General features: G+C 45.8%; 1 protein-coding gene across 1 annotated transcript; it reads left to right on the forward strand.

Annotated features, from left to right (window-relative positions):
- Window positions 1-5,375: 5,375 nt before the first annotated feature.
- LOC135260951 (cysteine/serine-rich nuclear protein 1-like) lies at window positions 5,376-25,193 on the forward strand. Its single transcript, XM_064346711.1, has 5 exons — window positions 5,376-5,605; window positions 15,664-15,875; window positions 19,174-19,442; window positions 19,872-20,168; window positions 22,006-25,193. The coding sequence occupies exons 1-5, from the start codon at window positions 5,580-5,582 to the stop codon at window positions 22,831-22,833; spliced, it is 1,632 nt and encodes a 543-aa protein (XP_064202781.1). The 5' UTR covers window positions 5,376-5,579; the 3' UTR covers window positions 22,834-25,193.
- The last annotated feature ends 1,797 nt before the right edge of the window (window positions 25,194-26,990 follow it).

Here is a 26,990-nt window from a genome sequence, read left to right on the forward strand (position 1 = left end):
CATCAGGGACCATGGATCACAGGTAGACGTTCATCACTAATCCACCTCCGCAGCATGAACCTGGCTCTCTGCACGCGTTCCAGACGGCACTGTCGTGGACGTCATCCAAGGTGCCTTAGTGGTAAATGAAAATGGCCGTTGTGTTTTCAGCCCCCCGCCTCCCCCCCCCGCCAATTCACTGGAAAAAAACATTAGACGTAAACTAAAGCCGTTTGCTTTGCACAATGTCTTGGCTTGGAGTTTTGGTGTTGTAATTTTGGGGACAGCACACTCAGCATGCCGATTGGACAAGGAAGGAACAAGGAAGTGTTGCGGTGAGGCGGAATTTACATTAGGCTTCTCGACAGGTGGCCGGGTGCTATTGATCCTCTGAAGTATCAGGCAGTAAAACAAGCAGAGTTTGGAGAGTGCTCCTGCCTCACGTGACTTCAGCGCTTCTCTGAAAAAGATAAAATGCTTTTTGCGATAATCAACTTCCCCAGCAAGGGTGCAGCAACAGAGGTCGGTCTGTAAAAACATGAACTGTCCGTTTCCTGCGTTGTCTGTAATTGTATTTGTTTGTATTCTCTTCTTTGACAGCCTGAACACAGGCAGCTCATAAAAGTGGGCCCATAAATCTTTATCAGTACATGCAAGCCATTATAAGGTTCATGGACTACCAGCACTGCACTGAGCACGTTCACTGGCACCGATCTCCTGGGCTGAACAGGACGAAACATAGACACGTGTGCCCTATGAAATGAGTTATTTTCATATACTTATGTGTTTCCTCAGCGATAGTGTACCCTACCACCAATAGGCAGGTAGGATCCAGTGCCGGAGTCAAAGATTGGAAGTTCACAACCTGAACCCCCACAGAAATCATTACAGTAAGCTCTCTTGGGTTTTTTTTTGTGGGGGGGAGGGGGAGGGGGGGTCAGGGGTCAGCTGCTGTGAGAACAGAGTGTGGATGATGTTCAGCCAAGGTTCAGTACATCGGGGCTCTGAACACTTCCCTTGCCGCGGAGTAAAGTTTTGGGAAGGGCGGTCGCAGCGCGGAAACGGCCGTTCCCATTTGGGAGTGGACGGACGGGGCGTGGGGCGGAGCTGACGGCAGGCCCGGGTGGGGAACGGAAACGGAACGCCGCTGTGGAAGTGGGCGGAGAGCTGCAGCGACCGTGACCGTGTCATTAACCCTTAACACTGCCTAAGACCAGACTGACCTGCGTACCTTCATTTAAGGAATACAACAACCTATAAAAAACAAGCTAATCCCCTAAAGTGCAAGTTTTTAAAGAGGCAGTCATGAAGATTTCAGATTGTCTTGCAATGCATTTCTTTGTCTCGCTGTCAAATGCATGTCAGAGCAATATATTAAAGGAACTGAAAGGATTTCCCTCTGTAAAGGCCTTATTGGAATATGAACATAATCAGAGTAAAAAAGTAAAAACTGACAGAGTAGTATATTATGAAGGGCCCCATTTATGCTTTACTGAGTGCTCATTGAAGTCAATAAATCATAATAATAATTAGGGGGGGGGGTTGATTTACATTAAGCCTAGCTACAGTGTATGAAGTTATGTTTAATCAAGGTGAACTGATCCTGCTGATTCCAAACAATGATTTGGCCATGGCGATTGGGTCTGCAACAATAAGTGCTGTCTCCTGCAATCAATCAAACGGTGAGACAAAGGATTGATTAAATTCTTCATTGTGAAGTGAGCTCTGGTTGATTAAGAGAACTCTGATTGATAGGGCCTCTCTGTCTCTGTCTCTCTCTGCCTGTCTCATTCACTCTCCCTGCTCCCATCCTCTCTCCCTTCCCCCTCTCTCTCACTCACTCGCTCTCTCTCCCTCCCTGTCTCTCTCTCTCATTCACACTCAATCTCTCCTTGCCCCTCTGTGTCCTCCCACCCTCTCTCTGCCCACCCCCCTCTCTCTCTCTCAGATATTTGTCTGTGCCTGAGAATAGACTCCATTGGCTCGGAGTGCAGTGAGAGGTAGACTGAATTTCCTGGGAAGAGAACACAGGGTGCTGTTTATACTATGCCCTGTTTTGGTAGCGGAACTGCAGAGTTCCGGTGCTCTGGCGACAAAGAGTTAGCAGGGAACTGGGTAATATTTCCGCCGTCTGCTTTGATTTAAAACAAGAGGCCTCCCTTTTGGTGCAAGGCAGATGATGTCACATCACTACACAAGCCCTGTGGTCTGAGTGTGGTGTGTGTGTGTGTGTGAGAGGCGAGGGGGATTGTGTTTTCCACTGATCCCTGTGTTCTCTTGAATACAGATTTTTTTTAAAAACTGTTTTTCTGGTGAAACCAAAACTTTCTTAGTCTTATTGTCTTAGAACAAGCTGTACTTGTGAGAATCACAGCGTTTCAGTACATACCAGTACGTCTTCATCAACAAATAAAAAACAATCAGATTAGCTTTCATGATATAAACTTCTGCCCCCCCCCCCAGTGTTTTGCTTATGCTAACTAACCATACATTTACAGCCAGATGTGTATTGCTACATTTCGATATTCCATCTCTTGAGCTGAAAATGGGTTCTGTTGAAGACCTGTTCAGAAAAATACAATGTTCATTTGTTTCAGTAATTTCTGTTAATAAAAAGTAAAGTGTGGCTAAGTATAACACATAGTGTACTGTTTATTACAAAGTACATCAGGAAAATTATGAAAAGATATGATGCTATAATTGTGTGGTATATTCAAAATATATTCGCATATATTTTACATTTTGTGTACATATATATTTTATTTTGCATCAGGATGTTATCCATCAAATAATGCTTATAGGATTTTGTTTATGCAAAGATGTTTATAAAACCCTTGATTCAAAGTAAGTCCTCTTTCTTTCTACATTTATTTTTAATGACTTCACTGCTGAAAAGTATAAGCATACAATCTTCAGAGTTTGATCTCTCTATCCTTCCCTGTCTTTCTCCCTCTCTGTCTTTTTCCTACCTCTCTACCTCCCCCTCTATCTCTACAGCAAATAAATAAACATTCATTGAATAAGGCAGACGTTCTGATGTTGTTGTTGTTGTGGTAGTGGCTGTTGTTATTATTATTATCAGTATCACTTCTAGCTGTAATATGGCAGCCATCCAACATCTCATTTTCATAATTTGGCATTTTGTTTCGACAGGCCAAGGAACACGTGCAGTCATGGGTTTCCCCTACGGATGGAAGGCATTTGGGTGTATTATAACGCTTATTATGGTATGTCTTTCCCAGCAAATACTTTGGCACACTTCTAAGGACTCAATAATGTATTCAGGTCTGACTGAAAGGATTTGTCAAGGCAACACCATCAACCCCCACACTGAACTCTGACCTTCTGCAAGCATATTCAGGTTATCAAGAGTACTTTTGCATTCTCACCCTAAGAAGACACACGCACACACACACATACACACACACACACTATAAATATATATATATATATATATTGTGTGTGTGTGTGTCTATAATGTCTATCAGTGTAGAATGCTGTTTTTGGTATGGACACAGATTTCTGTTGTGGAGATGAGATTGGATGCCTCTAATGACTGGGGGTGATATGATTGGTCATCGAGCCCTGTCTGCAGACCCATGCATTAATTGCGGCTGGGTGTTCCACGGTGACAGGAGGTCCAATAGCGCATAGGCAGAGTGCGCATGCAGAACACGCTGTGTAGGGTGTTTCCCATGTAAATGCATTTGATGCTTCTGTGCTCAAGGAGACAAAAAATGCCCTTACCAATCTGTTTGTAAGCAAAGTCATAGGCATGTCCTGGGGCTGTTTCAACAGATTCAAGAGTGTGAGACTGGATATCCCTTGGTGGCATTAACATGGGAAACACCCTACACAGCGTGTTCTACCAGCGGAGTGTGACGCGGGTGTTATTAATCCATTCTAATGCTGTCCTCAAGTCATACCCAGCTGATCAGCTGACTGAGGCACACGTGCTGATCCTGGCGAACCTTTGTGCTTGTTTTTGACTTGAACTGCAACATCATGCACCTTGCAGTGTTTTCCCCTTTCCTTGATTTTCAACTGATCTTTAAAATTGCATAGGTACAGGTTTAACTGGGAAAGCCAGCGCAGTGGGACAACAAAAGGAGAATTTAGAGGGGGAAAAATCTATGTCCTTTGCTTGTTGTCAGCTGGCATTTGCAGCTCACCTGGGGATTGTTCTGTGAAAACAGGTGTGTTATTGCACCTTCACCCCAGGTGCCCTTTCGCCCCAGGGTCCAGGAGTTTGGCTGCAGAGCAGGAATTAAGAAGATACAATAAAGAAGGGTCACTAAACCGATTGGGGGACTGTGGAGCATGGTCAAGTCGATCACAGACTCACCTATTTAGCCGAAGACAGGGGGTACCACACCAGAGGGGTTTATAGTGGAGGTGAAGCGTCTCCTGACCAGCCCGACCTGAGAATGAAGTTCTAGCCTGGGCTAGGGTGGGGGATGGTTACCCAGGCTACACTTTGGCCAAACATCATCCCCTCCACCACAGGCTGGTCAAGTGGGGACAGGTCCATCTCAGATGCAGTGTGGGACAGAAGCCCCGGATATGACAGCACTTTGTCATCATCACAATCACCAGGAATTATTATCATAATTATGAGTTGCCACAATATTCGTACATAACTCACTGGAATCGCAGTTTTACTGTATACTGGGGATATTTATTCAATCTAGATGTCAGCTGTACATTGCTCAAAGGAACGTAGAATTAGAAAGTGAAAACATTTGTCTGGGGCTAAGATCAAACCATCTTACATTTGCGGAAACCACGTCAAAATCCCATACCTTACAGTTTCTTACAATTAGGACATAGTGTTATCTTGAAGCTCCACTCATGTAATTATAGCCAGTCGAAAAAGTAAAAAAAAAAAAAGGAAAAAAAAGTGATTAGTTATTGTCACTATGATACAAAGGAGAAAAATGCACTTAAAACAGCACAGAACATGGGTAGATAATTGTAGTGACTAAATGCTAACGTACCAACGTTACAAAACAAAAACAAGGTCTTTATTGGTTAATTACCGTTCAGAACACCCACAAGACCATAGCCATTCAGGTCAGCTGATCGCGATGTTAATGCAACATGACAACATTTCAAGATATTTTGATATCTCTCTGACAACTGGCGCGTGACCACGGTTCAGCTACATCGACTTATTTTTCGTACCCTTTCCTCTCTCTCTCTCTCGCTCTACTCTCTCTCTCTCGGTGACTCTCAGTCCATGTTTGCGTGTCCCCGGGGCTATGGTATGAAAGATAATGACGGTGATTGGCTGTCGGGGAGCGAGTTGGCCGAGGGTAGCACTCGGAAGGGCTCTCTCTCTCTCTCCCTCTCTCTCTCTCTCTCTCTCTCTCTCTCTCTGTGTCACCGCCTGCGTCAGACGCCCACCGTTTTCCACTGACGAAAAGCAGCACCGCTGAGCAGGCTGGAATCAGACAAGAGGAAGCGTTCAGCTGCTGTGGTTCTCATTCAGCTGTGAGACAAAAAGCAAGCGCTCTAGGGTCTAGACTATGCATGGATAAGCGCAGTTCCGCGGACTAAATTACACACACATTTACGGATTTCTGGTCTTTTTTAAATTAATGGTGAACGGATCGACGAACTCTTGGTGAGTATCAAATTGTGCTGTGTTTGATGCGGTGGTTATTTCGCATTATACGGATAGTTTGTGTTTAAAGTGCTTTCGGCTGGACTCCTGCCAAATAGTTTGAATGTTCTTCGGTGTATGTAACTCCGACTAAGGTAGTTAGTAGTAATTATTTTTTGTGTAAAGTAAGTTTGCATTTATGAACAGGGCAAACCGCATTAAACTGAAACCACTGCTTTTTATTGACTCTTTAAAAATAGGCTGGACTGGAGATGCACACAATTTAATACAATTTGTGGGGAAGGTTCTAATTTGCCATTGTAATTATTGTCTGAACAATCTGTCATGTATGGTACTCAAGAAATAGAGTATATGTTAGCCGTTAAGTGTTTCTTGTGTGTAGTTACGAATGCTACATGCAACAATGTAAGCTAGCCTACGGTTGCCAGTGGATAAATGCGCTGTGTAAAATGAAACGTTTAAAATACTAAGGTTGTCAAACGCTCTACGCTAGGTTTGCAGGTGCTGGTGCTAAAAAAATAGTTTGGTGATAAAAGTATGGCATACTACCGTATCGAACATTGACATGCGGTGAAGGCTACGCCAGTGTAAAAGCTGTGTAACATTATGCCTGTAGTGTGTTTAACACATTATCTTAATTAACACTCAGTTTGGAGGTTTATGTGATATAAAGCGGTTGGCTCCCTGTCGCCAGTATGTGTTCAGTAACTGCACTGGATTTCCCTTGTTCATGGCTGTAGCGATTCGCCTCGTATTTGTTACAAGAGCGACTCCTGAAGGAACTACAGCTGACTGGAGGCATACCGCGCGCAGCACAGCAGTACAATGTTGCATTAGTAATTATCAAAAGCGTGAGTTTCCGGGGGTTGGGAGGTTAACTGCAACACTTTTGGCTAGGAATTTGACTGAAGATCTATGCGCGGTGCTGTTTATTCTATTGAGAATGCTAGTCAAGCTGCCAATAATAATTTGTAAATGGAGAACAATAACACTACATCGGCCCCACTGAAAATGATCACGTTTTCATTTTCAGCACAGTTACAGCAAAACATTAATTTTGAATGAGATGGCATTTGACAAATCGTTTTTAAGTGAATGGTATTAAACAAATCTCCCAGGTTTAAACACGTTGGGGGACTCCTAAGATTTACCAAAACGTATAATTTGGTGACGGAGCCGTGCGGTTTTAACGTGCTGTTCAAAGAGAAGTTAATTAGGCAAGCTTCTTGGGTCTACGTAACTCTGGGTTTAATGATGCTTCAAATAACTGCCACATGCTAGACTGTCCCCACTTCTTGCACACAACGGGGGGCCGCAATTACTCGCCCAACCCTCTGAGCTTTGCAAGGCGAGTCCACCGACTTCCTTGTTGTAGTGTCTGTGGTTAACGCGGCCTGTCTTATTAATAAACATTAACAGACGCCATAGAACGTAAATGCTGACCTCAGAGAATTGCTCAAGGGTTGTGTTAATTTATCTATTCATGCACGAATAAGGTTTGGGACTTATGTAGGATCTTTGCACGTTTAAAAAAATCTTATGAGGTTACGTTTTCAGTAGAAAAATCTGTGTGACAAATTCTAATTCCCACTCTGAAATGATTAGTTAGATGTTGATTTATTAGCTGTGGTCATACCTGTCCATTCATACATCACATCCATATCCATACATGCAGGGTCTTGGCAAATTTGTAGGCTACTGTTGTGAAACTGTTTCAGCCGTAAGTGGTTATAAAGTAGCCGATAAAGATGGAATGCTAGATATTTGGCACTTCCCACTGGAATTGGAGAGAGTCATGCAGTTTGAAATTTTATTGGTGAATTGTAGAAATAACCACTTGCTCCATGGCAGAACCCCCTTTGGAAAGTTCCTGTGGGGAATATTAGGTCATTCTGATAGCATGGAAACAATGAGAGCTACTCATTCATTGGCATGTGAAATGTTCCTCCCCATTTCAGTTTGGTTTCTTGGCTCCTGTGCTGATATCATTAAAAAAGGATTTTCTCCCCCCACCCCCTGAACTTGGATTTGTTGGTAGCTGTGGGCAAAAAGAAAGAAAGAAAGAAATGGGTGGGGAAAAAAACGATGCGCCTCCTTTCCACAGGGAAATGGAGTCTCGAGGAATGACTGCTTATATGCTGCACCTGCATGTGTCACTGAGAGGAGCCTTTCTGAATTATGCATGAGAGAGAGAGGGCGAGAGAGTTAGAGAGAGAGGGTGAGAGAGAGAGAGAGAGAGAGAGAGAGAGACTGCAGGTATAAATGTTCAGACTTGTCTAACTGGTTTCCTGCTTCTTCTGCTCCATCATTATAATCACACAAGGGGCTTTTGCAGAAGCACAGAGGTGTGAGCTGTTTTGGGGACAGTGTGGCGTGAGCACTGCAGCCTCTCCTGGCATTAAAGCTGGCGAGAAAGAGGTGCTGAAAACCAGCTGGCCTCAGACTGGGTGTGCCTGATTACTTATTTTCCCAGAGTGCTCCAGCTTTTGTGTGCCTGGACAGAATTGGGGTGGGGAGGGGGGTTGGGGTGGGGGAGTGCAGCCAAGGGGTTCCATCTGCTTTGTGGTGTCCCCCAGCTTTGCGTACAGCTCGCCGGTGCGGGGCTGACCTCCTGTGCCCCAGACAGCCCCCCCCCTCCCCAAGGGACAGGCCTCCCATGTATGATGCCGCCTCCACACTGAGGGCCAATTTTCTCTAGTTTTTCAGTAAAAAATAAATGCATTCCATTATTAATAGCCAAGACCTGCCACACCACCCCTGTGTACCACATTCTTTAGTCTACTCACAGCGGACTAGAGACGAACCCAGGCTAAACCTGCTCAGGGATGTGCTTAGTTTGGGAATGCTCAGGGATGTGAGGGTTTGATCGGGAACGTTCAGGAAACTCCAGACTGACAGCTGGTCAAACCCTTTAAAGCAAAGTGCTTGTTGCATTTCAAAGGTGTGCTCCCCTCCCTAAACCACAGCACACGATGGTTTCAGCAATGGGAGGCGTTCCAGCTCAGCTCAAACCTCTTAATTTGCATGTATAAGCATTCTCAGGTCAGTGGTGTATTTACTGGCCTTTTCTGTACTGTTGAGGTTGTTATTCAGTGAGTGTCATGCTAAAGAGAGAACAGAAACAAGGTGCAGGCTGTGACCGTGGATCTCCTCTGTGTTTGAGGGGGGCTGAAATGAAATCTAATTGCCTGCAGAGGGAAAATGTCCAAATGTCCAGCGCTCTGGTGCTTTAGCTCCTCCAATTGACCCAGGGTCAGTTGGGTCAACATCACAATTACAGTTACAGCAAGCATTTGCTCAGGTTAAATTGGAGGGACATCCCCTCCATTTGAAAATCGGCAGAATTAAGGCACTCTGTACTCAGCAAATGGAAAAATACGGCGAGTGACCGCGGTGTAATTTAGCAGTCATTAATCAGTCGCAGCGGTGTCAGTTTTGACAGTCACGGTGTCTCTAACCCACCCGCACTCACGCCCTCCTCGGAGGGCTGGAGCCCAGCGCGCGGGAGAGGCGTGTGGAGCGCACTTTCCCTTTCCGAGAGGAACGGGAGTGGGGAAACTGCTGGAACACATCTGGGTTAAATATTTGTTGCGTTATCCCAGAGCGAAGGGAGCGGGGCTGCCAGTGTGGAACTCCTGTTGACTTGAGCCCTGGTGTTATTTATTTGTTTAAAGTCTCCACCCTCTTCTCTCATTTGGATTGAATGAGAGAAAGAGGAAGAAGGCAAGGAACAGAATGTCTCCTTGGCAAAGTGCACCACAGAGGATTATATTTTAGTGAAAACAAAGTGAAAACAAAACTCAAAAGGACGTAGGTTGCTATGATACAGCACAAGGCCTTACTGTTTATTGAATATTAGGCATGTCTTTCCTGTCTGCAGGATAATTATTATTACTAGCCTACTGTTATTTAATCATTTTTGACTAGCAATTTATGAAGCAATTATGATATACTTGTAAAGGTCATCTTGAATAATATGCATTCGAATATATAAAGAAAATATACAAGTTAATAAAAACTATTCTGAGCACTCAGTACTTGCCGAAACCGCAATGGAATGATCTTGTTCTTTACTACCATCTGTAGTTGTATCGCACACGTGCTTTCGGGAATGGACAGTACTATGAATGACGCGGGCTGGAGATCAGCAGTAGGAAGGAAGGTTGTCGTGAGGCGGCCGGCAAGAACTTAACATCTGCAAAATCGCTGTCTGCCGCTAGCCTGCGGTGCAGCGCCGGGAAAGCTCCGTGCACGCTTTGCACACGGATGCTAGACCCTTGTTCAGCCACGAGGCAACCACCCGAGGCTGTCTGGGCAAATCCCCGCTAGGAATTCAGGTCAGTCTGCGATACGCTGAACAGCCACCGGGTCACGGAGAAAGCAACAACTCTCGAGTCATCCTACGTCCGCTTTTTTTTTTTTTTTTTTGCTGCGAGGTACGAGGTAACAGGTGCGAGAATGAAGATCTGAACAAAACCATGTCGGATTTATGTCCTCTGACCAGAGGATTCGAAGCAGTGCCTCCCTTTTCACTTTATAGTTTTATAGCTTTTTGAGCTGCTTCGAAATTCACTGACAATGATTTATAATTTAGCCACTTCTATCGTGGGTTATGAAAATGATTAATCTGGACCATTCAGCACTCTTCAGTGATCATATTACAATACCACTGTAAACTAAAATGATTTGAGAATGAATTGCGTGCATGTGCGCATATAGACTTTTGGGGGAATTTTAAAAATAACTTCCTGTATTTTCCTCACTGACGAGCCTGGCCAACACCGCATCTAGTATCACCTTTTTTGGTCCCTTTAAAAGTTTTTCCTTTTCCCACTTCTGCAATATCGCTTCTCTGTTTTCAGCTGTCTTGGTCTTTTTGGTCTGTCCGAGATTCTTATCGTACTGTGACACACTACTGATGTTGCGCTCTCCGTATGATTTAATGGTAATCGAAATGGAAGATGCGATGACGGAGAGAAAACGCAGCAAAAGCACCACAGTGACTTATCAAATGGCTGCGAAAGGTAGCATAACTGACAGCGTCACCATCTAGCACTATTGCTCTTTTTCTCAGTAGAATAGAGGATGAGGAGGAAGGAAGTGCTCAATATTTAACATAACACGGACCAGCCCTCTAGGTTCAGCGGCGCCGCTGTTTCTGTTCAGTGAACAATGTTAACACAAATCAAATTGTCAGGTGGTCCCCGGTTAAAAGACAATGACCTACTTCTGCTGCCCAGAAATGCGTCCTCTTTCCTTCTCCCCTCTTCCGTCCCACATTCCTGTTCTTAATTAAAATATCACGCATTGCGGGCTCAGTGGTCGACCTGGGCCCATTTATACGTTTTTGTTTGCTATGTATTAAGCATAGTGATTTGATGAGCATAGGTGTATTTTAACGATAAATGGACGGGCGAAATAGGAATGCAACTAAATGAGAATTGATTGTGTTTCTCCATGAAACGGATGAAAAGCTGTTAAGAAAATGTTGCCATTAGGCCTACAATTTGTAAAGAATCAAATTTGATTTCAGACTGGTTGGGAGGAGTCAAATTAAAAACAGCTGACTGAAGCTTTTAAAAGCTCCAGTAGTTCACGGCTGCCAGTTTTCCTGTGCTCCAAAGGTTGGGCTATTCCTTGGAGAAATAAAAAAAGATTCATAATTCAAAAGCTTATACACCAGTCTCTGGTCTTTCATCTGAGGCCTAGACATTAACATTATGCATGTCTGACAAGATGGGCCGTCTCCATCTCAAAAGAATTGGCCTCTGCAGCTTTTACGTTTTTTGGCACGAATCTCACGGTGTGCGTGTTGCATAATTTCGCTCGCATTTTCACCAGAACCTTGAGCCTGCAACCCGACCCAGGCGTGACGGGAGTTAATTGTTTACAGTGCGGTCACTTGCGCAACCCCAATCAGATAAAAGCGGCCGGGGACGCAGTCGCTCTGCGATCGGGAGAGTGCCCAGACGCCGCGTGTGCTTGGCACCTGAGGCTGCCTCTGACGGTGGAGCGGAGAGCCCGCGTCAGACGCACGTGAACCTCGGTGAACTTTGTTCCCTGGCGCCAGACGCTGTCCCGACGGGCACCACACGGTACACCATGTATGATCAGTTCTTGTTGCCAGCCCTATGCCAAGCCTGGAAAATAAGTTCCCAGTTCTCACTCTGGGTTTTTTTTTGGAGGCTGGCTAAAATAAGCTATTTTAACCAGCACTAATCTTGCAGGTTATTTACTACTCCAGAATAGTATATGCTTGTGGAAGGGTATCGTGTGAGAATTAATGTTCCTCAAAGCTGTCTGCAACTGCGAGAGCCACGAGTTTTAAACTGCGCTTTAAATTAGACACGAGACCACATTTCTGATCGCTTGAACGATTTGCACCATGTGATCAGTGATAAGACTCGATATCAAGTTAAAACTCGATATCCTGAAGAAGAACATCACAAGAACCCTTCTCAAAATAGCATAGCTTGAAATTGAGAGAGTGAGACTTATTTGGCTGGAGGCATTATTCTGAGAGAAGGTGTAAGGGTCTCATAGTGCTCATGGTTCTCTTATTCAAATATTTGGAGGTAAGACCTGTTGGATACATCACATCCAGGGAGATGCATATTCACTGATTATATATATCAGGGTTGCCTTCTCCAACCGCCAAATATCAGTGCAGTTTATTCATCCTTTAGGGATAACACAGGATTTGGTATCTTGTTTTTTTTATCCTATCAAAAATTAAGAAATGCAATACACAAAAAAAGAAAAAGGCAAGTTACTTGACAGAAGATTACCCTTTGGAATCTGTCATGTCAACTGTGTTGGCATGATACTTTTGCTTGTGGAAAACTTTATCACAGTTTTATTATTATTATTATTGAATTGCAATTCAGTGGGATCAGTTGGAGAAAGCAGGCAGACCTGGGAGATTGCTGGTTCTTCCTAGACCGGACGCATTACAGCAGCGTTACTACAGCCTTCCCGGGTTTTGCCTTTTTGCTGTTTGTAATGCTGTCCCAGCTTTAAGGCCTGTTCATTTGGCCTTGAAGCCTCCTTTTATCAGAAAGTTTTGTTGAAGTGGCTGCTGCTGGTGTTTTTTTTCAGTGTTTGTGGGCGATTTTTATCAGACGGACACATCAGTTCAATCAGTGAATCTGATGTAGTCAGTGGATGCTGGTGCAAATAGTTTTGCGGTGCCTGTAAAGTGTCTCTGAGAGTATTAAAGCTTAGTACCTGATCGTAACCTGAATGTGAAGAATGAAATGGGTTAGTTTTGTGGGTTAGCTTTGCTAATCTTACCCCATGAGCAGCTTCCATCTCCTCCTGGACATACTCCATTGCAAATAGGCGATTTTAAAAAATGTTTAAAAAAAATAATGAAATAGTGTTTATTTTCCCCTCCCATTTCAAATCTCATCTCAGATGAACAGAGTCTTGAATGAAGAGTGTGAAATGAAGCGTGCTGTCTTGCGTATGCACTGACGTACAGTACAGTGCTTGGCGGGCCGCGTTTGGGGTTCTGTCCAGCTGGACTGACGGAGGTCGGGGTGGAGGCGAACAGCCCAGCTCTGCTAATGGTTGTGGGCCCTTCCTGACAGAGTGGTGCTCTGACTGACGGGTCTGGGTACCCAACCCACCCACATCCTCTGGAGGGGGGGGGGGGGTTGCTTAAGGGGGGTTGGAGGGGTGTCTGTGGCTAATTAAAGGAGACAAGTAAATAGCCATCTTTGGCTCAAGCGCTGTTTTTAAACGAACAAGAAGCAATCCACCTCTTCAGTGTGAAAATAATTATATATGCATCCAAGTACTCTGTGCGTTCAGCTTTTGCATTGGCCGATGGGTCGTTCTGTGCCTGGGTGCTCATTACCGTAACAATTCACGTTTATGTAAATATAAATGATATGACACACTTAAGCCTAAAACAGCGCCATTCGTCAGTGTGACGCTAGCACTGTAGGTTCACCTCTCACCCTGGGTAGTGCGCTACTGGAGAGGTGTGTGCGTGTTTTTGCTCATGATGGTGTTTTGCGTGTGTGTGAGCCCCTTATGTGCCCCTGCGGTCTTGTTCTGGCTGTGCTGAAATATTGAGGGGCTCTTGGGCTGTATTATTCTCTGACCCACAGGCTTTCACCGGCTGTCCCGCAACTGCCGACGAAAGGGTTGCGTTATTCCCGCTTGGAATTATTTATTTAAAAATAAAACTCCTTTTCTTACTTCGCCGCCTAAATGGTGCTTAAGTTAGGAGGAAAAGGACGATTCTCATTCTCTTTGCATTGTTTTCAAATGACAATGTATTAGGTCAGATTTCCTAATGGAAAAAAAGTTCCTTTGTTCAATAAATGTGCAATACTGTTTATGAAGTAATTTCTCATGAGCCCATCCTTTTAGAGTAATGCTGTTGCATTTCCATGTTAAGATGACAACTTTGTGCACAACATCTTCTTTGAAGATGATTTTTTATCATCTGGCTGGCTGGCTTATGGACAGATGCATGGAATGGACAGAGGGTGTGAGAGGTTTGGTCTCAGCTATGCTTCTGTGCCATTCCAGAGTGCTTTAACATGGTGGTTCATTTACCGCCACAGTACCCTGGTATGATTGCAGAAGAGGTGAAAATTGGAGTGGTTTACTTTCAGAGTGGAGAACGTCTGAAGCGTAGTGCGGCGCAAATTCCTTTTTGTGTTAGCGGACCCTCTTCTGTAATCACTCACCAGGTCAATCGATCCCTTCGAAAACATCAGAGCTTTTTCATTCTGAAGCCAGCTCCTCGCTTAAATCTTCCAAAATGGCTGAGATGCAGCCTCTATTCTGCTACCTGCTCGCAGTCACCTTCCAGCTCTGCCACTTATGCTGTTTATCTCCCATCATACACCATCTTTTCCTCCTGTTCCCAAAGACGAAAATGTAGCTCTCACTGATAGCAGTGACAGGTCTTTGTGTATCTTTAGGGTCAACTTAGCCTGGACTGCATACTGTCTCAACTGAGCCCTGCAATCCTGGACCCAGTTCTCTGTAATACACTCTCTGTGTCGCTGTGCGAGCTGGGTCACCCCGTACAGGCTAGCTTCTCTCCCACTGCCAGTTAACCCTTTGGATGGGAAAGTTAAGAAATTAAGAAAAAAAACACTCCAGAAAACCTAGTCTGTGTTCTCAAACTCCATTGCTTTCGATTACCTGTGGTGGCCGTTACATCAGCATTAGAATGTTCAGTTAAGAACATTGTGATCGCACGTTTGTGATCCCGCACCTTAAAGGGTTAAGCAGGGGCTCTAACGGGCGGACGGGTTCCTGGGAAACGGCCGTGGACGGGTGCCCGGGGGAATCTGGCTCGCTCCCACAGACGAGCAGGTTATTAGTGAGCGGCTGGGTCTCGGCCCCTGCGGGAGTCTGGAAGGCTGGGAAGGAGGGGCTCCGTGTCCTTTTGAAAGGATCGATTGTTCTTCCTCTGAACGGCCACGATTTGCCCCAGCCTCAGGTCACAGGAAATGCAGGCACGGGTTGTTTGCCGAACCGGGCCGCCTACGGCTGGATTAAAGCGAATACCGGACGGCTTCTTCGGAAGCGCCCTGTAAATACCGAACCGTAGCTCTGTGTCCAGAGCGCTCTGCGGGCGCTGCCTGTTAGCGTGAGGGAGTCTGGGAGAGGGGGCTGGAATAGGCAGTGTGTCATCTGAGGTGTGTGTGTGTTGTGTTGTGTTGTGTTTGTTAACTAGCTTGGATTAGCTGAAGGTTGAAGGCTTCCTGAATGATTTGGCCGAGGGGGTTGATTGATTTGACTTCAGCTTCCTGTTCAACTTTAAGTACTTCCTGGAAGATAAGAGGTGTCTGTTCTCTGCACATTTGAATAGGAAGTTTGATGTGACTATGCTTTTACTCTTTAAGAATAACAACAGTTTTAGTGTACTTTTTTGCACTTTATTGTTGATATTGTCTTTTAACATTATAACTAATTAGCTATGGAGATTCCCAGACAAATTGCAAATACAGGTTTTGAAATAATTGACAGCCTGCGAGTTTCGCTGCGATTGCCCGTATTAATCTTTGTTGCGTCTGTTCTGGGCCCAGCAGACAGTCCAGCCACCTCGGAAGCGCCATGAGCAGGCCACTCAAGAGGAAGTTTGAGGAGGTGGACGAGGACCCCTGCTACTCGTCGGCTTCGCCCTCGTCCCTCTCCTCCTCCGCCTTCTCGGAGTGGGAGTCCGATGGGGACAGCTGCTACTCCGACACCCTGGACTCCAGGCCCAGCAACCCCAGTTCCCCAGCGCCAGCCCTTCCCAGTGAGTGTTCTCCCGCTTTTCGAGTAACGCGGCCTCGCAGTCGTCCGCCACGCCGCTTTCCAGCTCTCGCAAGCTCGCCTTATCTCTCCGTCCTACCTCCAGGCCCCGAGCGATAGAGCACATATGAAATATTTTTATGGGTAAAAAAAAATGAACCTTCTGCAGTAATCAGCAAAACGTACCCTGCAGGAAAATAACTGTACATCTGTGTGTCACATATTTTGAGATCCACACACCTCAACTTGGTACTGCAGTGTGCCTTGCTTTTAGGGGCCTCCATACGGTAGCGTGGGGACGCGCTCTGACTGTGTGAGATCGGCAGTTTAGTGGGGTGGGCACGCAGCCAGTGAGGAGTGCTGGCAATGAGCCTCTGCATACTGTGTGCTACAGACCTCAGCAGAACCAACACACACAGTCTGAACACCCAACACACACCTGTCACAGTCTGAACACCCGACACACACCTGCCACAGTCTGAACACCCAACACACACCTGTCACAGTCTGAACACCCAACACACACCTGTCACAGTCTGAACACCCAACACACACCTGTCACAGTCTGAACACCCAACACACACCTGCCACAGTCTGAACACCCACACACACCTGTCACAGTCTGAACACCCAACACACACCTGTCACAGTCTGAACACCCAATACACACCTGCCTAAAATACACTACACAGAGAGGATCATGTAAAGGAGGGAGGGAGATGGAGGGAGAGAAAGGAGATGGACTGAGAGGAATAGAGAAATCAGAACGGCCGTGAGAAAGGAGGAGAGCACTGGATAGAGAGTGAGAGAGAGGAGGAGAGAGCTGGAGAGAGAGAGGAGGAGGAGGAGATATGGTGGGAAATGGAGGGAAGAGGGAATGATAAAATTATTGGTGTTGGAAGAAATTTGTGGCTGGTTTAGATAGAGGGATGAGGACTGTTCTAAAGCGAGAGAGAAGAGAGGGATGGAGAGAGACAGCGAGGGAGGGAGAGGTAAAGGCCCCAGTGCAGAGGAGCGGCAGAGGGAGGGAGGGGGAGTGTCAGGCCGCGGGGTCAGCGCAGGGTCTCCTGCTATCAGGCCAGACCAGCGGGCCGTTTGGAGGATGAGCCCCTGTGCCTTATCACACGGCCGCACACCAGAGGGGGTAGCCAGAGAGACGGCTTGTGTCTGTTTTTGGCTGAGCGCTCGTGGCGAGCAGGGTGGCAGCCATTCCGGAAGTGTTCGGGGGCTGTCTGTGGACACGCTGGGATTCGTGGTGAACCCGATCAATCGAAACGGGCTCGCGTTCTCAGAACCGCAAACTCGGGTCTCTGTGCGGGACAGCTGCACCGAAAAAATGGCCCGGTGGCACTTTCCCATGCGCTCTGTTAGCAGAAGGCAAGCTGCTGTTAGTTAGCCGTTTTGGATCGCAGGGCTGGGAAGAAAATGTGCTCCTTTAAAACTTCCCCAGACGTGCGGAGCGGGGGAAACACAGGGCTGAATGTTCCTGCGCCGAAGTGCAGGAGTGTGCCGTAAATCACAGACACGCTGCGTGGGAGTTTCATGTGTGCTTTATTTGTTCTCGTGGTGCAGGGGCTAGCACGCGCACAGCTGGTCTCTCTGCTGGTTTAAACAGGAGAGGGTTCTGAACCCCCCACCCCCACCATCTGATACGGTTACTGCATGGACCAAGGAGGGGGGGGGGGGGGAGGAGGGGGGACAAGGAGAACGCTGTTTGCAGATACCAAACTGTTCGCAAAAATAAATACACCCAGCTGTTTGCGAAAATAAATAGGCCCAACAGCCAAAGCAGTGGGAGAATCGCCTCGCCTCTCCCCATTTCCGGAAGATTCCAAATTCCCACACATCTCTCCATCCCTGGCGCTGCGTGGCTCCGCCGGTGGGACATTCCTGGGTTGTTTTCCCAAACGCGGCGGCCCTGGGTTCACGTGTCTGCCTCTTCCCTGTGACTGAGGGACAGAGGAACGCAGGGCGGTCTGGGCTCCCAGTCGCTGGCTCCTGGTCTCCGCCTCCCTGTAATTAGTGGCGTGGAACTGGTGCGGATGTGCGCCTGTGACATCTGACCTGGCAGCCTGCCAGACTGCTCCAGACTCCGCTTAGACTCTGTGTGTGTGTGTGTGTGTGTGTGTGTGTGTATGCATGTTTGTGTGCGCCTGTATGTTTATGTGTTATACAGAGAGAGGGAGAGAGTAATAGAAGTTGGAACATGCAGTATGTCCGAGTAGTAATGATCTAACTTGGGCATTTGTGGGACCCCTCATTCATGTTTTGGGGTGTAGGAATCAAGTTTTTAAAGAGTCAGGAGAGTGTAGACTTTTACTGCATAATATTAATAGCAGCATAATAAGCTGTACTTAAATAGATCCAACATCCCTGCTTTCCTGTGTATATACCATGTGTGGCCACTCGGAGGTCTGTGTAGTGACTTTAAAAATGACAGGCTTGGGTATTTTTCAATGTGTACTTTGGCCAGAGGGATTTTTGCGTGCATGGTACACCATCTAGTGGCTGATTAAGGAACTGCAAGCGGGTGCATCTGCGTCTTGTGTGTTTAGACTGATATCTGGACCTCTGCCGAGCTGTTCTGCCCCGTTCCACTAAATTCCTTCCAATAGCCCTGGCGTCTGTCCCAGGCAAACATACCACTATAGAACAGATAGACTGGAGCTTCCATTCTTCTTGGCTCTCTTTTTTTCCTCCTTCTCCTTCTCGGTGTTGTGTGACAGTGAATTACCCTTTTGTCCAGCGCACTTTATTTTCTGTGCAGATGCCTGTGCGCTGGCCAGCTCACATGTCTCACATTTTACAGCACGTTTAATTCGCTTACCCTGCATTTTTCCTGTGGGAATTCCGTTTAAGCGTCTTGCTGAAGGTAGTGATGCGATATCTCTCCTAGATTTCAACGCACAGCACAGAGCTCCAGTTCCTGAACCCCCTTGCAGTGCCACCAAGAAGAGTGTTGTTCTATAGTTTTAAAAAATACATTATACAACTTTATTTTTTACCAGGTAGCCCCACTGAGCTACAGAATCTTTTTTTTACAGAGGATCTCTGGCAAAGTGGGGTGCTCAATGAACAGAATATAATATAACAGGCCTTAATGATGCACAGTAAAGATCTAGACGCATCTGCAGTTTAAATAAATACATAAATAAAAAATAGCTGTGCATGCTTCATGTGTTTATAGTTTATTTTGTGCGTCTCTTGTGTAATTGTGTGTTTATGGGAAGGAAGGGAAGACTGTAACCGAGTGAGTGACGCGCTGACCCCGCCCCTCCCTCTCTCCCTCCCTCCCCCTGCAGCCTCGTCCATCCTGAAGACGGGGAAGCGGGCGCGGCGGCCGCGGCCGGACGGCGTGCACTTCGACAGCGTGACGGTCTTCTTCTTCCCGCGGTGCCAGGGCTTCACCAGCGTGCCCAGCCGCGGCGGCTGCACCCTGGGCATGGACCGCCGGCACAGCGCCCTGCGCCGCTACACGCTGGCCGAGTTCGCCGTGGCGCAGCGCCAGCTCCGCCGCGAGAAGTTGCGCCAGCGGCTGCGCGAGGAGAAGCTGGAGGCCCTGAGGCTGAAGGTGAGCCTTTACCGCCGGGGACGGGAGGGCCTGGGTGTGCGCTGAGCCTGGAGCCGGGGACGGGAGGGCTGGGTGTGCGCTGAGCCTGGAGCCTTTACCGCTGGGGACTGGAGGGCCTGGGTGTGCGCTGAGCCTGGAGCCTTTACCGCTGGGGACGGGAGGGCCTGGGTGTGCGCTGAGCCTGGATGGAAGTGAGGGAGATGGGACCCAGACTGGCTGCTTCCTGGAGTCAGGAAAGGGACAGAATTAGGCTTCCTAGTGAATTTTACTGCAAGACTACAATTACTCCCAACAGTGTCTGTTATTTACAAGCACACACACGCACATATGTAAACACACACACAGGCACACACTACACACAGTCACGCAAGCACACACCGAGAATTAGTTCTTGTTCTCATGCGTGATGTCATTTCCTGCTCTCCGCAGCTGACCAATAACGGCACCCGGGAGTCGGAGGAGGCCAAGCGGCTGACGGTGGACGACATCCCGGAGGAGGAGGTGGACATCAGCGGGGTGGACCTGGACGACGGCTCCTTCCTGCACCCCTACCCCTCCAAGCAGAGGCACGCCCTGCTCAAGGCCGCCGGCATCAAGAAGGTGGACAAGGAGGAGAAGAGGCAGCTGCACCAGATCCGCCTGTCGCGGGAGGACTGCGGCTGCGACTGCCAGGGCTTCTGCGAGCCCGACACCTGCGCCTGCAGCCTGGCCGGCATCAAGTGCCAGGTAGAGTGTGCCAGGGACCCGCTGTCTGCCCCCTTACGTGCCACTTTCTGCCCGCACAAGGACCCGTAAGAGGGTCTTAAGTGTCTGGATTAAGCTCCATGCCATCCCCCAGTAGTCACAAATACTAGGGGAAAAAAACCCGCTTTCTGTGTTTGTAACACTGTTGCATGCTTCACTTAAGCCGCGTTTCCACCGCAGGAACTATACCCCGGAACTAGGAACCTTTTGAGGAACTCAGTGCGTTTCCACCGCAGGAACTAGGGTCTAAATTTAGTTCTGGGGGCTTTGTTTTACCCCCCAAAACGTTCCTGCTCGGGGGGTAGTACTTTCCGAAAGTACAGGAACCTTTTGGGTGGAGCTTGCAGCGCTGAACATTTTTGATTGGTCGAGTACTCGTAGCGTTTGTGTTGTATTTATTTTCCGCCATTACCCGCCATGTTTGAAAATATGCAGCGGCAAACCAATTTATTTTCATAATAACTTCAAATCAAACTTGTATGTTATGCGGCGCAGTAGCCTACTTTTGTTTATAGCCTATCAACGTCTTGGAATTATAACGTGTGCTCTTCTGTTCTTTTCTTGCTTTAGTATTCGTTTTATAAAATGCTAAGCATTCGTGCTGGGACAGCATATTACGTAGGCTACCAAAACATTCAAACGGATTCATTCGGTTGCTGAATATTTTCTTCCGGATTTTCTTTGTAAGCCCGTCGTAATTGACTCAAAACGTTTGATACAGTTATGTGAGGTATGCGGTAGTTCTGCATAATTAACATTGGTGATACAGTACAAGCAAACTGGAAATCACCGTCCGCACTTTTTATCCGGGTAAAATAACAGGTTAATTCTAGTAATCTTCCCTTTAGCTTTTTCAGACTGCCGTAATTTTACTCAATTTTACTGCCATTTTTCAATTCCACGAAAAGACCAGGAAGACTATGGACTCATTTATGGTGCATGGTTCGCATCTGGAGGGCACACTTCGCTGCTCGGCTAGCAGTAACTTCGAAGGAAAGCAAACGGTGGCTGTACCACTACTAATACATTTTCACGCAAGTCCGAGTTTTCGTTCTATTCTTGTCATTTTGCGATTAGCCTATATGGAATTGACGACGAGAAAGTAATAAAACAGCTAATTGTTTACAACGTGTGCATGTTTTCTGCTGTTAATGAATGTGTTTGAGAGGATATATGAAAATCAATAAATACAAAAGTAACGATATATAGTCATTGTTGGTAACCCGTTGTATATAAGGGGAATAAACCCCTCCGGGCTGTCCCGGTTATTAGAAAATAATGTAGGCTACTTCGGTGGTAGTATGGGGTTACAGAAGAAATCATATGACAGATGGACCGACGACAACGTCAGTGGGCTATTATTTTGCCTAATCTTCGCGGTACTTTAGACCCCGGTGGAAACGCAGACAACCATTGGCTGAAGGAACCTTTTAGTTCCTGGTAAAGTAGTTCCTGGGACTGAGTTCCGGGTAATTTCGGTGGAAACGCGGCTTATGATGATGCTACATTGGGATTTATTTACTTTGCAGTCAGTTGTCAGTATTCGATTTCATTACTGTCCGTTTATACATCTGTGTATCAAAATGGCTGCGTTGGATCAGAGTTCAATTTACGCTAACAGAGTCCCAGTAGGCATCATATGTACTTTGTCAGAGTAAAGATGTTTTATACTGGAGACTTAACACCGAGCACTTCACTGTGTATGTCATGAAGCCATTAGAAGTAGCCGCTTTGTCCAGGGATGTTGCACATTGAGATTTGAACTGGGAGGCTGCTGTTCCTGCGCGCCCTAACATCCTGTGGCTTTGTCCCCGAACAGATGGACCACTCCTCGTTCCCCTGCGGCTGCACGAAGGACGGCTGCGGCAACACGGAGGGGCGCATCGAGTTCAACTCCAGCCGCGTGCAGACGCACTACATCCACACCATCATGAAGCTGGAGCTGGAGAAGAGGCTGGAGGAGAGCTCCACCGCCGCGGAGGAGGAGCAGGAGGAGGTGGAGGAGGAGCAGGAGCCGGAGGCGGCCCCTCCTCCCACGCCCTCCTTCCACTTCAGCCCGCAGCTGGCGTCGGCGGGAGAGAGCAGCTGCTGCAGCGACACCACGGACTCGTCCAGCTCCTCGGGGCAGAGCGAGGACTCGGAGCCCCGCCCCGGCGGGGCCACGCTGGACGTGGACGACGACGGGCTGGCGCGCATCCTGAGCCTGAGCGCGGCCGACAGCGAGGACGGCGACCCCAGCGCCGACGCCCGGGGCCCCGCCATCTCCTCGTACCTGGACGAGAACGCCAACCAGGCCGCCGCCCTGTTCCACGGCTGCCCCCTGCAGGACTTCCCCAACACGCCCTCCCCGTCCGTGGAGCCCTCGGCCCGGAGCTACATGGACCTGAGCCTCTCCTCCGACTCGGACCTGGAGTTCTTCGGCAGCTTCCCCGACTACGGCCCCAGCGCCCTCTACAGCTCGCTGAAGGACTACGACCACCTGGACAATTTCTTCCACTTCCAGCTGCCCAGCTACCCCAGCCTCTCGTACTCCAGCGAGACCGGCACCTGCCTCCTGGAGTCCCTGATTGGCCTGTCCGAATCCGTCCCAGAACCCCCCGCCACCTTTACGGACAATCAGCTGCTGGAAGAAGCCATTAAGTCGTGAGGGTTTAGCTGAGCGAAGCGCGGCGGGATAGCGGGAACTCGCGCACGTTTTACACATTTTAAGTGTGAAACGTTTCGGTTTAAAGCAAAGGGTTTTTTTTCTCTGACTTTCGTCTGGAAGTCGGTGAGATTGCAGCCGCCCTTTCGAACAGGTCCATTGTTAATACGCAGCGTAGAGGCTGACATCTAAATGTGACCCAGGTCCGCAGAGAGTTACTCATGTACTCAGCACCATCCTATGCCTCCCTTCAGTAGCAACGCATCCCCCTCTTTCAGAAACTGCCACTTTATTTATGTCATCGTACCTTATTTAATTATTTCTCGCTGATGTGGGTCATGATGAGCTATCATTGTGTGTGCACCTCAGGGACTTCCTTTGAGCCTCCCGTGCGGTGCGTTGTGACCATTGCTGAAGTGTCAAATCTGGAGCCCCAGAATTCACCGCAGTGTCTCTGACCCTCTGCATCCTAGCAAACTGAAGGGATTGTCCATTTAATTTCTCATTAAAACTGGATAAGCACTTGTTCATAGCACAGCCAAACTCATAACTCCCTATTATTATTATTTGAGTCCCTTGAAATGACTTTGCTTATCACACTTGCAACTATTGACTGTGGAACTAAGCTAAAGAGTTCATCTGAAGCCATGATATTTGGTACTACGTTTGTATGTCCTTGGGTCAACAGCTAAAAAGGTTTATATTAGACACTATCCTGAGCATTTAAGTTATTACCGGCAGTCAAGCTCATTACAGCCATATTTCACATTATGAATTTGATTACTATTGTAATGGCTCCAGTGTATTACACAATGTTCTGTTCTAATTTATTTTGTAGCTGTATTTATTTTTTTCAAATGCCACACTTCGAAAAAGTAGCACTGGCTTAACGTTCTGGACCTGAAAGTGCAATTTGCTTCTCAGCACCTCAATGCCAAGAATAAACGCAGCTCGTGTTTACCAGGTTTAAAAAAAAAATGGGGAGAAAATCCTGGTGTTTAACTTCAAGGGAGGGGCCTGGTTTTTTTCTACTAGTGAAAAACTGATGAAAGTTCCATTGGTTCAAAACATTAGAGAGACTGTATCTATGAACCTATTCTATTTTTACAGTTTGGAGGGGGGAGGGGGAGGGGGAACATTTCATAAGTTATTTATCATTTATTATTTCATTATTATTTAATTTATTGTATACAATAAGAAATGTGGTCATTTGTCAGGAAGTGACCTGATGTGCCTGTTATGCAGAGTGGCCATATGTATCAGTCCAGCGCAAACAAAGGGCCTTGTTTAGCTGCCGCACTGACATATTTGCAGCCTACCTATTTGATAAATCAAAATGAATGGGTCTATTGCATTATTGTGTAAAAGAAATGTATATAGATACTCTAATTTTTATAACTAAATTAACTAAATTGTGTACATTGACGCAATAATTAAAATCTGTGTTACAGACAGAAATTATTTTGGTAGGAAATAAGAAATATTTACATTTTTTTCAAATTTTGAAATATTTGTAACATATTAGATTATATACATTATAGTAAGAGAAGCCATTGCAGTCAAGCACTGGTGGGCTTTTGGGGATTTTGTATGGTGAAAAGCAGATTATTTAAATTTAACTTTTATTTTGACAGTTTAAATCCATAAACTCAAATTAAAATTGGTATTGGATTCAAATGTAAGGGTAGTAATTGAGTCATTTATTTCCGTGTTTTGAAAGAAATCTACCTTCCAGTTGTCACATTTTCAGTTATCAAAATTGTAACAAGAGTATCTATTCTAGCAAGGCAATAATGCTGTACTGTTCTTTAGGATGGGTTCAGACAGGCCACTACATATCTAGCTACAGCTATAGGAATTATGTGTTCACAGGCCCTTACAAAAATGCTGATGTATTTATATTGTCCTGAGTTTCTCTGCATAATTCATTTTCAGGAATGCAAAATAGACCATTGGGAAAAAATGGCACAAATTTTACTTGGCCTTCATGCATTTTCTTTGTTTTTTTTAATTTAATTTATTTTCTCGTGCCAGTAAGAAGGTACTGAGTTTTGTAAATAAACATTTTTTTTCTTGTACAAATCCACTGCTCGTTTTGAGGAAATGCTAATTCTGGGTATTTATTAATGTATTCTATAATTATTGTATGTATTGGTCTGAGGCTTTTCTCCTTAGATTTCATACCTTTGCCTCTGATTTTGTGTACATTTATATTTTTTTGTTTAAATGGTACAGCCGAGGAAAGAATGCTGCTTTATTTTTACATCTTCATTGCAAACAAGCTGTTTATAAACGCTGTTTTCATTTCATTCAAGCAATACCACATTTCTATCACTTCAAATAAATGTTCAACATTTGTTAAATGCTGGCCTTTGTGTGCTTCTTTCCGATATTAAGCTCTGCTTTGTTGTTCTTGCGGGTTTTGCTATTTTTCTCCTGATCTCCTTTTGTTTTCAAGGTTAAATGAGAGAAGCTGCTGTCTGCCAGCCTTGGAGATGACCTGCAGGTGCTTCCACATAATGTCAGTCGGTATTAACTGTTACATGAGTATATGAAAAAATTGCTCTACTTCTGGCTTTTCAGAATGAATGCATTTGTCAGGGCCTTAGAGTTAATTGGATAATAAGAAAATATGAACTGAATTAGGTTGTGCCATTCTTAGGTTTCATGTTCATTTTGATGATAGAATAGGTCAAATTTTTACAGTTGCGAAAAAAAAAAACATTTCTCTCCCTAAATGAATGCAGTGGGTAAAGTGAATTTTAATTAGAATTCAACTGACTTCATGGCTGAACTCTCCTGATCAAAAAGTTATCATAAGTATACTTCACTCAGTGCACTAATAATATTCAGTTTGTGTTATATGGTTGAATGGTGCTTGTATTTCTTGGAACATCTCTATTTTAGTGTGAGGATTAAGTTTTGTTTCAGTTTGAGTGGTAGGCTATGCTATACAGTCAATATTCCATTATGTTTAAATTCAGTACATGCTTGGCTTATAAATGTTACACTGGTGTACAACTTCAAGACTGCAAGTCCCATCTTTGCCATCACCCCCATCTATCTTTTAAATATTAAGTACCATGCAGAGATCAATTTTGCCACAATGGTTGATTGTGGGCTTATAAAATCCTCTGGTGCCAGGCAGTGTACACCATTGTCTTGAACTGTTACATGACAATGACACTGCTGGCCTGCTGTATTCAGACATGCAAATGTAGGCATGAGTCAGCCTAATTAGTGACCCCTATTGTTTTTCTCTTCTCCTCCTCCTCCTCCCCCACAAACTCATGCAATTTGGTAGGCATGTCTGGTTTATTGCTGATTTATTATGCATGACATCCATACACACACCCGTTATTACGCATATCCTGTTTCACATACGTGCTCCAAATTTCTTAGACACGTCTATCTCCTCATTCTGAACAATTAATGACATGGATTTTCCACCGTTTTTAATTTCTTGGGAAAACAAATGATTTAACTTCTGGCGCAATCAGCTGCCTTTTTCTGGGTTAACATTCACTTGTGTTTGGGTTTCACAGCAGCCTGGATTCAGTTTTTTTTGGAAATATTTTAAATTTGTTCAGCCTTTATCAACTATTACCGAACACAGGAAGATGTAACACAATACCAGTACTTGTATTTATTTTGTAACGTAGCCTAATACGTTATTGTTGTCACTAGAGGGCAGTAGACGGATGCGTACGTGGGACGAAAAAAATGAACTTATAATCACTAGAGGGCAGCAGACGAACGCGTACATGGGACGAAATAATTAAAGGAATTCAAAAATAGACATGCATACGCTATGCAGTTCTGCGCTATGGGCTCAGTGTGATTTTCATTAATATACCCAGATGAAACCAAACCAAACCAAAATGGGTTTTTGTTGTAATAACTATGATCTTTGGGAAATATATTTATGAAATGCAACATTTGAAATATGCTCACAAACATCCTTTTATTCCTTTACATATCACATAGGCTACGGACAAACTATATCCTACAATCCAGAGCTATTTCAGATGTTCGTCTCACTTTACACATAACCTCAGAACAAACTTTCTCAAACTAAAACAAACTCAGTAGCCATACGAAGCCAGTGTTGTTTTCCAGCCAGGAACAGCCAAATGCAACCAGCTGCTCTGTCAATGACA

The sequence above is a fragment of the Anguilla rostrata genome, chromosome 8 (genome assembly GCF_018555375.3).
Source record: "Anguilla rostrata isolate EN2019 chromosome 8, ASM1855537v3, whole genome shotgun sequence".
Classification (NCBI taxonomy): Eukaryota; Metazoa; Chordata; class Actinopteri; order Anguilliformes; family Anguillidae; genus Anguilla; species Anguilla rostrata.

Excerpts from the sequence above, each read along its gene's own strand:
- LOC135260951 (XM_064346711.1), top strand. The coding sequence starts at position 5,580 with ATGGTGAACGGATCGACGAACTCTTG. Across the intron at positions 5,606-15,663 it reads AACGGATCGACGAACTCTTG|CAGACAGTCCAGCCACCTCG; the intron begins GTGAGTATCAAA and ends TTCTGGGCCCAG. Across the intron at positions 15,876-19,173 it reads CCCAGCGCCAGCCCTTCCCA|CCTCGTCCATCCTGAAGACG; the intron begins GTGAGTGTTCTC and ends CTCCCCCTGCAG.